Source organism: Myotis daubentonii, chromosome 9 (genome assembly GCF_963259705.1).
Source record: "Myotis daubentonii chromosome 9, mMyoDau2.1, whole genome shotgun sequence".
Taxonomy (NCBI): Eukaryota; Metazoa; Chordata; class Mammalia; order Chiroptera; family Vespertilionidae; genus Myotis; species Myotis daubentonii.
In genome coordinates this window covers 80,265,629-80,278,569 of record NC_081848.1, presented here as the reverse complement: position 1 = coordinate 80,278,569, position 12,941 = coordinate 80,265,629, and the positions used below count along the sequence as shown (strand labels likewise).

Here is a 12,941-nt window from a genome sequence, read left to right as displayed (position 1 = left end):
TTGTTTGTAGCTGGTTGTGATTAGGCTCTTCTCTCTAAGGTCCATTCTAGGATTTTAAACTTACAGCTCTGGCTGATGGCACCCAATAAAATAAAATAAAAAAACTTTGCTGCTCCATTTCTTTCTCAGGGCAGGGTGGGGTGTTTTCTCAATTTCCATGGCCACACACACACAAGCTGCTGCTTCATCTTGGACTCCAGGAGCTAGTTCCTCGGGGGAACTTCTCTGACTTCTCAGCGTCTCCTGAGTAATGCAGCCCCAACCCCAAATTACTCGCGTCCATTAACCGTTTAGAGTTCCTTTTATTACCACCTATGAACATAGTTTTAATTTAGGGGAGCTCCGGGACTCCAGGGCAACAGGATGGATCTTGGTTAAAGGAGGAGGTTGATTTCTTAAAAGTGAAACGCTTCGTTATTACCGACTTTTCGGTCTGCATAAAGGTCTGGTCCGCAACATCGGGGCTGCAAGGGGTGTTTTGGGAGGTTAGAGGGAGAAATTTGGAGTAGAAGGCAAAATAGAGCGCGGAATACTGTGAGGGTGTGCACGAGGAAGTGGAGAAATGAAGCTTCACAGAGTTGGCGCCCTGCAGCTAAAGACGGCCACACCTGGGCCCTAACTCGCTCACCTAATGGCGGGTCGAGCCCAGCGGGCATACCCCACGTTCGTAGTTCCTCCCGCAAGCCAACCTCTTACCCAATCAGTGACTTCTGCTGCGCGAGGTTGGTGCTCATTGGCTTTCGCCTAAGAACTTGGCGTTACTGACGTTTCCACCTCTTCCCGGCCTCTCAGGTAATTGGCGTTCATAACAACCAATCAGGAAGAGGATCTGCGCGAACGCCTGCCTTTTACTTTACTGAGTGGCCAATCGGTGGTAGACTCACCTCCCCCTTTCTACCCAGAGTCACTGCTGCGACTGCCGCCATTTTAGCGTTTTGTCAGAAGCATCGGCGCCGCGAGGAAGAGTTCCTGCTGATTCCCGTGCGGGTGAGAGACTCGGACTCCCTCCACTGCCCTTATTTTGGTCTGTTAAATCTTCTCTCACTCCCTTGGGCTTCAGGAGTATCTTAGTGGGGTCGTGGCCTCCGCACCGGTAACAGCCGATTTCGGTGCTCGGCATTTCGCGGTAAGCGTAGAGCGTCCCTTCCCCCCACGACCTCCCCCGAGAATACCTTGCTCTCTCCCACCCTGCGCTGTACCCGACTTGGTTCGGCTTCTTGCCTCGAGGTTTCCACCGCGGTAACCGCGCTTCCCGTAGACTTGGGGATAGCAAGCCCGGTTCGAGAATTTTTCTGGCCCTGAGACATTGGTGTCGGGCTCAGGAGTATGGAGCCCCCTTTTTCTGGCCACGCATTTCTCCGTTCTGCAGGAGCCCCGGGAGGCGTTCCGAACGCACTCCAGCGCTTCCCGTACTTTCCTCAGCCCCTCGCTTCTGGCCCCAGTCAGCCCGTTCACTCCTTCCAGAGGAAACTCTAAAACCCCGCTATTCTAAGGCCCACTATTCCGGAAATGGTGGTTACTCGGTTATGAGAGGAAGAGCCAGTTCATTATTTCAGGCAGTCACTCCAGCCAGCCAGTAGTTAGACCTTTGTTTTCTGACTATCCTTATCACGGGTAGAAAAGCCCAGTTCCCGTAGCGCTGCACTTACGCTTTCATTTCCATTCCCGTTTGAAACTATTTCTTATCAAATCCTTTGTGTATTAGGGCCCCTCTATTACACTCGTCTCATTCTTTTTTTTTTTTTTTTGTCTCATTCTTAATAGGTCTGTAGCCAGTACTGTAGGGGGCCTCCTTATTCCCACTTCCCTTTGTTATCGTTTGGAGGTGGTTTTGTGAGAGAGGGAACCCTGTTTGGAAACATTTGTTAGAGTGAAAGAAGAAGACAGTACTTTTTTTTCAGATGGGCGTGGAGGTCTTGTTAAAATCGTTTCTTCTCATCCAGGCAGTGTCGAGATGGTGAAGCTGTTCATCGGAAACCTGCCCCGGGAGGCCACAGAGCAGGAGATCCGCACACTCTTCGAGCAGTACGGGAAGGTGCTGGAATGTGACATCATTAAGAACTACGGCTTCGTGCACATAGAGGACAAGACGGCGGCAGAAGATGCCATCCGCAACCTGCACCACTACAAGCTGCACGGGGTGAACATCAATGTGGAAGCCAGCAAGAATAAGAGCAAGACCTCCACAAAGTTACATGTGGGCAACATCAGTCCCACTTGTACCAACAAAGAGCTTCGGGCCAAGTTTGAAGAGTACGGTCCAGTCATCGAATGTGACATCGTGAAAGATTACGCCTTCGTACACATGGAGCGGGCAGAGGACGCGGTCGAGGCCATCAGGGGCCTCGACAACACAGAGTTCCAAGGTGAACCACCCTCTTTGGGAAGAGGGCTGAACACAGGCTGTGTGCAGAAATAGGTTGGATAAGTAAAGGGAGAGGTTTGGGGTAGAAGTAGAGCTGGTGGCTGGCTGATGGTCAAGATTAAGTGTGGGTGACAAGCCTAACATGGAGAATGCTTGGGATTCAGAGGCTTTACCTTAGGCAAGTAAGACTCTGGGAGAAAAAACCACTTGGCTTTAGTGTGGAGCCCCTAAGGCTTTTTGTTGTTGTTGTTGCTATTAGTGCAGCAGTACTTTCCTCTGAAGATTTGCCCAGTGATGTCTTTGGGGTGGGGGGAGGGGAGTAGCAGAGCACAGTACAGGCATACCTTGGAGATATTGCAGGCTCAGTTCCAGACCACTGCAATAAAGCCAGTATTGCAACAAAGGGAGTCAAAGTGAGTCGCAGTCTTTTTGTGGTGGAGAGTTTTCAATTTGGGGGAAAAAATCTTTGAAAGTGCGATAAAGCAAGGTATCCTGTATCAGAATCATGCATCATTTTTTATTCAAAGAACCTGGCAAAAGCTGCTTAAGCAACACATTTAAGAGTAGAATCCCTGTTAAACTCCACCTCACACCAATTCATAATTTTTCAGTAAAGATAATTAGTTTTTAGATAATTGGTGTCTTTTTTTAAATATATATTTTTATTGATTTCAGAGAGAGATAGAAATAGAAACATCAATGATGAGAGAGAATCATTGATTGGCTGCCTCCTGCACACCCACACGGGACCGAGCACACAAGCCCGCACCCAGGCATGTGCCCTTGACCGGAATCAAACCCAGGACCCTTCAGGTGTCTTTAAAGGGCTACGGTTACTCCTGGTGCTCTTACCAAGATTTTCTCTTTTGAAGATGAGGCCACTCTACAATTAAAAGGCTAATTTCAGAATTTCTGAGGAGGATGTATTGAGATACGGGGGAGGCAGTAATGGCAATGTTTTTTCACTGGTTGGGGCGGGGGGGGGGGCGCGTGGACTTTTAAAGTCCTTTATGAATAGAGTACTTAGATGGGTGTTACCTTGAAGCCTTGACTAGATGGATTGTTTAGTATGCCTGGAGGGCAGTATGAGTGATGCTGTGGACTGTCACTTTATTTGGAAGGTGTCTTCATGGTTTAAGATCTAAGCTTCTGTGCCAAAAGGCAAACATGAAGGGGGTGGTAATCATGGTGAGTTGTTAACTCTCTTTTACCCCCTTTGGGTCCCCAATGTCAAAAAAGAGCCCTTTCCCTTTGATTGTAACTGCTTCCAAATTATTGGGTTATTCCCACAACTCCTTGCTACACTTTTAACCTACATTCCAACCTTTTTGTCCAAACCAGGTAGTGGCTGCTGCTTTTCCTGAGAACTTCTCTTTTTAAGAATAATTGCTGCTATCTTTGCTATTATTTCCCTCAAATTGGACCTTTCTTAGAGCTGGAGGTCTGATCATCATTCCCCCAAGTAATCATAGGTGTTGCTGTGCATTAATTATTAAGGAGAAATGTCACAGGTCTCTAGAGTTTAGTTTGTTTTCCTTTTTAATTGGTAAGTTGAGAATTGTTTTGTGTCAACCATTTAGTTGGGAGAAAATGCTGCTCTTGTGGAGGGTTTGTGGTCTGATACCTAGTTTTTGGACACTTTTTTATACTTAAGTGCAGTCATAAAAGAGGAGGTGGTGGTGTCTGCTTGTAGCAATTATGTGTAAGGAGGTACAGTGGATTAATTCAGGACAAATCCTTTAGCATTTGAACTCTAGGCTCTCTGCTACCTATACTTAGTTATTCTTGTCCTATTTTTCTTACTATTAGCTATTCTCCTTAATGCTGCCTAGTAGAGTTTTATGTAGAATAGCATTATATATTAGTGGTCCTTTCCCATTTCAGTTTCTCAGTGTTGGGTATACAGCTGACCTTGGAACAACACGAGGCTTAGGGCTGCTGGCCCACTCCACAATCGAAAACCCTCGTATAATTTCAGTTGGCCTTCTGCCTAAGTGGATTCCCATCCTCAGTTGAAAATACAGTTGGCTCTTGGGACAATACCAGTTTGGAATTATGTGGACATAAGGGGGCCCACGCAGTTCAAACCCATTTTGTTAAAGGGTGAACTGTATTTGTCATATAAAAATACAGGTATTTTAAAAACTAGCTTATCTCAGGACATTTAATAATCTTTTATATCTTGGATGTATTTGGTTGGTTCCTTGGTTACACCTATTTCTTACGATTTTGTTAGATGCCAAAGTGGTCCTGTGGGCAAATGCCAGAGGGACACAGGTTAGCACTTTAAAGCACTTATGTATTTAATTGCATATCTTAACTCAACCTGCAACCTACACTTACCAATGTGTAAACCAGGGCTTTTTTAGTATTTTGGTCCTTCCACTTCTTTTCCGTTTTCTAGCCTCCCAGAACCTAATTTTAATTTTGCAGATGAAATTGTGTATTTACTACTTTCTGTAATGTTAGATGAACAGATGCCCTGTTGATTCTCCCCTGGTTCTGACCATTCACTTCTTTGACATCTGCATGTTTGGGTGCATCACAGCCAGTTGCGTTAGAAAGTTTTTTGCTGGACTTTCGCTTACCATTAAATTGGTAGATCATGTTAGGTGGTAACTGCTTCTATGAAAAGGTTTAAAAGTTAAACTTTTTTTTTTTTAATTTAAACTTTTCCAGAAAAATGTTTTTTTCTTTTTGGTTAGGTTTTCAGAAGTGATATTTTGCATTTCCAGAATGCAAATTGTAGTTTTTGGCAAAAAAAATAGTAATAAGTACATATTCTTAGAATCTCAGATCCCTAGTTTAAGGGGAAAAAGTACTTTAGCCTTGCTAAAATGAACAGTTTGATCCACTAATATTACTGGTTATTCACTTTTCTCATCCTCCCATATTTTTCATAATCTTTAAAAAAATTCAGGCAACTTGTGAACTCCCTGCCCTGTTTTCCTTTGATTCCACTAGGGGTCATCAAAGTTAGTTGTCAGATTGTCAAGTATCCTTGTTAGGATGAATAGCAGAACCAGTAATTTAAAGGACCTAGTTAATGAGTGGGCAGTCCTTCAACTTGTATTTCACTCTTCTTCCTCCAGTTCATGAGTGTTTTTCCCAAAAATCTGAAAATTGCCTATCACACTCAGCCACTCAGTGATCAAGTCTGGATCACTCTCTGTTAGGCGTAGCTTTGGAGGGTTATTTTATTCTCTCTGAATTTGGAGTGGGGCGGAAGTCTGGGAGGACTAGTCTTTGCATTCCTTTGCTTAATAAAATCAGAACCTTTGATAGTAAAGATGGAAGTTCCAGAATCTTGCTGAGCAATCTTGTGGTTTCTTTTGACATTCATTGGTCTACTGTTCAGAGTAGTTTTTGTGCAGTTACTTGGTATTGAATGAGATACTGTTTTTGTGCAAGAGTGGTTTCTTTCTTAAGCATTACACTAGTGTTAGGTGCTAGAGTGGAAACATTTCTTCATCTAATCTTTGTCTGAAATCAGGTCACTATACTAAATTTATTTATTGGACTTTATAAAGAAAAACCTGGCATTGAGTTCTGCATTAGCATTGTCTAGGTAAAGCCATTGCTATGACCAGTGTCGGGGGTAGGGGCTGGGGCTATGACTAAGAGTGATAGCAACCCTTCTTGCGTCTGTTTCTTCAAGGCAAACGAATGCACGTGCAGTTGTCCACCAGCCGGCTTAGGACTGCGCCCGGGATGGGAGACCAGAGCGGCTGCTATCGGTGCGGGAAAGAGGGGCACTGGTCCAAAGAGTGTCCGATAGATCGTTCGGGCCGAGTGGCAGACTTTACCGAGCAATATAATGAGCAATATGGAGCAGTGCGTACACCTTACACCATGAGCTATGGGGATTCATTGTATTACAACAACGCATACGGAGCGCTCGATGCCTACTACAAGCGCTGCCGTGCTGCCCGGTCCTATGAGGCAGTGGCGGCTGCAGCTGCCTCCGCGTATAATTACGCAGAGCAGACCTTGTCCCAGCTGCCACAAGTCCAGAACACAGCCATGGCCAATCACCTCACCTCCACCTCTCTCGATCCCTACGATAGACACCTGTTGCCGACCTCAGGAGCTGCTGCTACAGCTGCTGCTGCTGCAGCAGCCGCTGCTGCTGTTACTGCAGCTTCCTCTTCATATTACGGGCGGGATCGGAGCCCCCTGCGTCGCGCTACAGCCCCAGTCCCCACGGTTGGAGAGGGCTACGGTTACGGGCATGACAATCAGTTGTCCCAAGCTTCAGCAGCCGCGCGGAATTCCCTGTACAACATGGCCCGGTATGAGCGGGAGCAGTATGCAGATCGGGCGCAGTATGCAGATCGGTCGCAGTATGCAGATCGGGCGCAGTATGCAGATCGGGCGCGGTATTCAGCCTTTTAAAGCTTGAGGTGAGAGCGGTGGGGTGTCACCTGTTCTGGTTTTGCCGTACCTCCTACAGCCTAAAGGCTCCAGTTAGGCTGCTCAGCTTGCTTGCTTTTGCAGGGTTAAGGTAAGGTTACTAGCATGGTACAGAGGTTAGGAAAAAGTCCTAACTAGTTAACTTCCTGAAATATGTAAACACCCTTACCACTCATGGCTATTTTTCCAGGGATCCTGGTAGTGGGAGTTAATCTGATTTTATCTGTGTCTGGAAAAACAAAGAATGGTGTGATGAATCTTGGGTCACACCTATGTGCTATAAATGAACTGAAATTGAGACCCAGATATTTAGACTCGGGTGTGTTGTTTTTTTTTTTTTCAGAGCCTTTGTTGAAATTCCTAGGTATGTGACATTACTAAGGTCTGCAAGTTTCCTGTTCTGCTTTGTGCTGTGTGAAAGGTCTGGTATGACCTGTAGTGATAAAAATCAGTAACTGTATAGTTAACTGGTCATCACTGCTTCAAGTCCCAGTTACTATGAAGACTACCCAAATGGCATCATCATAATCTTGAAGCAGCATATTTCTGACATTCCTGAACAGTTCACCCACTATGAGCTTTATAAAAAACCTTATTTGATGTTAAGTTGGGGCAGAGAGGAGAAAAGTATCTTTAATTTATAAAATTGAGTTCAGTAAGGAATCTGGGGCATATACTCAAACCTACTTCTCCATGCAGCTCAAGATTCATTTCCTGTATAGTGCACCCAGTCCATTGCTTTATCTTAGAACCTATCCTGTAATAACCTGTTTACTTTGTTCTACAAACTGCCCCTACAGGGTTAGATTTGACATCTCTCCACTTCTTAAAGATAGATAATATGTGTGCATACCTGTTAATTTTATTCTCCAGGGTTGGGAGCTTTGCTTTTTAAGCCAGCGATTTTCAATACATAAGCTCAAGACTTTTTAAAACATGTAATACCTGACTATTTAATCAGTGGCACTGACCTCCTTTCCCTTAAATCAGCGGTCGCCAACCTGTGATCTGAGGGGAAAGACCACTAGTGGTCCGTAAGGTCTAAAAGGTTGGCGACTGCTGGTTTAAGGAAACCTTTGGAACAGCAGTCGCCAGTTGGGTGGTCCACGGACCACAGGTGGTCCGTGGGGTCCGAAAGGTTGGCAAGTGCTGCTTTAGATTGTCAAATAAAATAAAAAATGATAACAGCCAGCACAATGATAGCTGTCCAAGGTGAATGAATCAAAATTATACCTTTATTTTTTTTTTCAGATGGACAAAAAGTACATTTTTTGGTATGCCACAGAATTTTAGTAATTAGTTTATGTGTGCCATGAGCTGAAAATCGCTGCCTTAAGTAAATCACACCCTTCATCTTTCCACTAGTTATGGGCATTTAATCCTCTTGAACAACCAGCTTTACCTTGAGCCCTCTGGCTTTTTCCTATACCTACACATTTTGAGCTCCATGATCCATTTGGCTTTACTTGAGAATATTGTGATGCTTGCCAGCTTGGGCTCTAGGTGTTTGAGATTGCTGTTGTATTAAAGGGTGATTTATAATGCCCTTTTGTTTTGAGTATTCCCCAGTGTGCCCCAGACAGACATTGGGCAGAAGGTATGTAACTTGCCTAGGGTTATTAGATAGTAAATCACTCTTTACCGCTGGAAAAGAAACTTGACTTGTAGTTTACATATGCCCTCTAGTACATTCTTTTAGTTTCTTCACTAAGCAGAGTGGGATGCCCTCAGGTCTTACAGCTTGTTGAATTGATGCTGCTTTTGCCTCAGTTTTGAATGGTTTTTAACTTGGACCTTGGTAGTAACTCCCAGATTCAAACACAATTTTGACTTTTTATCCCAGAGAGCTAATTGGAACCTTTCCCTTTTTCCTGCCTTCTACATACAGTTTGTGACGTGGAATTACCCTTCTCTGAGGAATGCTAACGTTAACATCAATGGAAATGCAATTCTTTGCCTACTCTCATGAAAGAACATTTACAATTTAATTTAAAGAAAAGCCCCAGTCTGGGATTGCTTGACCTTCCTAGTTATTCTCTGGCCTTCAAGTTTTTTTCACTTTTAGAGAGTATTGTGATATTGTAGATGGGTACAAGTAAGTAAACTTACCAAAGTCATGTTAACAGACTTTGTAGAGATGTTCTTTGAGGTTTTAAGTGGGAAAGGCTTTTTGAGCTTTGCTGTAAAGCCCGTGTATTGTGCTCTCTTTCAGGTGGGATGTGTGTGGGCTGAAATTCCAAGCTGCGGTTGTGCATGAGAATACGCCCTTCATGGTACCCCGTCTCCGGGAAGTTCTCGGCTCTGTGCGTTCAGTCCCTCAGGAATCGTGGACCTTAATTTACCTTGCTAAGTTCAGACCACCTCTTCTTTTCCTTTTTCCTGCCCATCTTCCTGTTCCTCCTGTCCTTCCTGTCCTTCAGTACTTCTGTAGCTTCCCATTCGTGTTCTGTTCCTAGCAGGCCCGTTGTGTGCAGAAACTGGTGGGGCTATGCCATCTCCTCACGTCCTGTGTCCAATGGGTGTTGGATTTGGGAATGACCCTGGTGAGAGTGTCACTGCTTCTGAGTCTTTGGCCCAAAGGCTTCTGGCAGGTGGACACAAAGAGTTGGATCACTTTTTTTTTCTTTCCAGTGAAATAAATGGTTTTTCAACTTAGGAATATGTGTGCTTTGAGAGAGTTCTTCTTTGGCCTTATGTCTGAGTTATTTGTCCCTGGAAAAGAGAGAGGAGGATGTAGTTTGACATTCAGCTCTGGGAGGACATCACTGTTTATTTTCTTTATTGTAGATAGACTTAACAGTGCCAAAGGTAAAAGGGTTAATACAGAAGAACCCAGGCAAGGCAGTCTTATTCCAGTAAAGACTTCCTCCCATTGGTCTACCTTTGAAATTGTAAAACTAATTGCTTACTAGTAGTTTTGAGATGTAGGTCTTTTCCTGCTTGAGAAATAGTCATCACCCACCCCTTACTATTACCATTCCAACTTCCCAATCAATACATTTAGTTGGACTTATTTCCAAGGAAGATGTCTTAAGAAAAGGACAGTTTTGAGGGAACATTCACGTTTTAGGTCATTGGAGGGGCGGCGGGGAATTACGGCTTCAACAGCATTCTACTACTTCTAGGCCAATACGTAACACTTTTAAATACCTTTCACCATCTATTTGTATAGCTGACAAAAATCTCACTAATATACCTCATTACTTGTACTTACAGCCTTTAGAATGATTGGCATAGAAAAAGGACCACCTCGCATTGAGTTTTAGATTATTTAACAATAGGATGGATTGGTGAGTGCAGGGAAGAGCCACTTCTTAGTTCTATGCTTCTATGAAAACAGACTGCCTTCCAGATTTTATTTTTGTCTATACTTCCTTGCTCCAGTTTTAACATTTAGTAGGGCAGTATCTAATTAGGGCATTTCCCAGAATCATTCCACAAATACTGAGCACCTACTATATGCTAAGCATTATGCCTTTAGGAAAAGTGGTTATGGCGAAGGGAAATAAGAAAAAGCTGTCTTTAGTTGGGTGATTTTTCAGGATTTTTTTTTTAAATATATTTTATTGATTTTTTACAGAGAGGAAGGGAGAGAGATAGAGAGTTAGAAACATCAATGAGAGAGAAACATTGATCAGCTGCCTCCTCTGCACATCTCCTACTGGGGATGTGCCCGCAACCCAGGTACATGCCCTTGACTGGAATCGAACCTGGGACCCTTCAGTCTGCAGGCCGATGCTCTATCCACTGAGCCAAACCAGTCAGGGCTTTATTGATTTTTTACAGAGACGAAGGGAGAGGGATAGAGAGTTAGAAACATCGATGAGCAAGAAACATCGACCAGCTGCCTCCTGCCCACCCTCCACTGGGGATGTGCCCGCAGCCAAGGTACATGGCCTTGACTGGAATCGAACCTGGGACCCTTCAGTCCGAAGGCCGACGCTCTATCCACTGAGCCAAACCGGTTAGGGCGTGATGTACTTTTTAAAAAATGGCTTTATTGCCATTTTTCATAAATCACAATTTTTAAGAATGTAATTTGACATATTTTGATTATATAACCATCACCCCAGTCAGGATATAGAACATTTTTGTCACCTATGCTGCTTTGCAGTTAACCCCCTCAGTCCCTGGTCAATTCTTAGTCTTCATCTATCTGTTTATATCTTTGGTATTAGTATCTTGACATAGGTGATTACTATGTTCCTTAACACTTAATTCATTTGACTTCCAGGACACGATCCTCTTGGTTTTCCTACCTTCTCAGTTTCCTCTGCTGATTCCTCTCTGACCTCTTGATTTTGGATGCTCTATGGTTCAGATTTTGGTCTCTGGTGATCCTGTGGATTCACATGCCATTCTGTATACAAAAATTCCCAATTTATATCACCAGTTCATATCTCCCAAACTCCAGCCTCATATCCTACTTCCCATTTGATATTTTGCTTGGGTGTCCGATATTTCAAACACAACTTGTATAAAATGAAACTTCTGGTTGTCGTGGTTGAGTATTGACCTATGAACCTGGAGGTCACAGTTCGATTCCCTGTCATGGTACATGCCCTGGTTGCTGGCTCAATTCCCAGTGTGGGTTGTGCAGGAGGCAGTCAGTCAATGATTCTCATCATTGATGTTTCTAGCTCACTCTCTCCCCCCCCTTCCTCTCTGAAATCAATTTTAAAAAATCGAATTTGTCAGGGTGACATTGGTTAATGGAACTATACAGTTTTCAGGGGTACAATCAATTCCATAATGCAATATATATATATTTATTTTATATTGTGTTCACCACCCCAAGTCAAGTCTTTGATCACCATTTATTCCCTCTTTACCTTCTCTCTCTCTCACCCCTGCCCCCCCCTTAGCCCTAGGTTTTTCATTTAGACTAAAGATCAGAGTCCATGGACAAGCCTTTAAAGCCCTTTGTGATCTGCCTCCTCCTCTTAGCTCTACGAATTTATTCTACTCTCCTTTGCTCGCTAAGCTTCAGCCATACTATACTGGACAGACTTTTTGTAGATCTATTGAAGACACGCCAGGCCTCTCCTCCCTTAGCATTTGCACCAGCTAATCCTCTGGATTGTCCAACAGTAGATTTGAGTTTTTAAGGTGAAAAAAAAAATTTGACAGTTTTCGGGGCAATAAAAAATCTGGCTCTATCCTCTTTTCCATGTTCCTCTTTAGGTGGTATCTTCAATTCCCTTGGCTTTACTGTCTAGATTACGAATATTTCCAAATGTGTGTCTCCAGCCCAAAACTTTCTTCTCTGCTTAAATAAGCTGTATCTGGCCAAGAGGCCATGAAAGCTTGATACTTGAATCTGCACCCACAGTCCCTTCTTTTATTAAAAAAAAAAAAAAAAAAAAAAAAAATTTTTTTTTTACAGAAAGAAAGGGAGAGGGATAGAAACATCGATGAGAGAGAAATATCAATCAGTTGCCTCCTGCACACTCCCTTACTGGGGATGTGCCCGCAACCAAGGTACATGCCCTTTACTGGAATCAAACCTGGGACCCTTGAGTCCACAGGCTGACACTCTATCCACTGAGCTAAACAGGTTAGGGCCCATGGTTCCTTCTAATTTGGAAACCCCCTGATCTGTCCCAACAGATATTTAGAGTTTCTCTTTGAGGACAGTGGTCATCAGTAAATGCTACTGGTTGTCAAGAGGAAAGGGTCAAAAGAGAAGAGAAAAACTTGATTATATAAGAAGTGACAGTGAAGACCTCTTATATAATGTTACAGACATTGGTTGGGTTTTTTTTATGTGCTAGAAACTGGACCTCTGCAATTTTCACATCAAATCATCCCACCCCTTCCTTTCATTTCCCTAGGACCTATGGATTGTAGGCCAGTGATGCTGCTGAACATCCTGCAGGATAAGCTCACCTGCCCCCACAAAGTTATCCAGTCCCAAATGTCAGTAGTACCAAGGCTGAAACCCTCTTCTAGGTGATTTTATCAATCCCTTGGCTTTGTATACCATCTGAAGTAGTGCTGCCCAACATGATAGTCATAGCCACATACTATGCTATGAGTGTAAAATACCTAAGGGATTTGAAGAACATAGTATGAAAAAGATGTAAAATACTCATTTTTAAAATGATTATATGTTGAAATGATGTTTTGGAAATAATCAAATAAAATACATTATTAAAAAGCA

At 43.5% G+C, this 12,941-nt stretch overlaps 2 protein-coding genes across 4 annotated transcripts in view; both read left to right on the top strand.

The window, feature by feature from the left end:
• Positions 1-933, top strand: part of RBM14 (RNA binding motif protein 14) — a 17,350-nt gene extending 16,417 nt beyond the window's left edge. The window contains exon 2 of the mRNA XM_059709968.1: positions 793-933. Within this exon, the coding sequence (XP_059565951.1) occupies positions 793-809 (17 nt within the window). The 3' untranslated portion in view covers positions 810-933. The remainder of the gene's footprint in view (positions 1-792) is intronic.
• On the top strand, positions 847-12,941 carry LOC132241359 (RNA-binding protein 4). Of its 3 annotated transcripts, XM_059709974.1 has the most exons (4): positions 847-987; positions 1,944-2,366; positions 6,024-6,768; positions 8,991-9,433. In XM_059709974.1, exons 2-3 carry the CDS (start codon positions 1,955-1,957, stop codon positions 6,758-6,760), a joined length of 1,149 nt encoding a protein of 382 aa, XP_059565957.1. In that variant the 5' UTR covers positions 847-987; positions 1,944-1,954; the 3' UTR covers positions 6,761-6,768; positions 8,991-9,433. The 3 variants fall into 3 exon arrangements, with proteins under 3 accessions (XP_059565957.1, XP_059565958.1, XP_059565959.1); XM_059709975.1 differs by lacking the exons at positions 6,024-6,768; positions 8,991-9,433 and adding an exon at positions 12,613-12,941; XM_059709976.1 differs by lacking the exon at positions 6,024-6,768.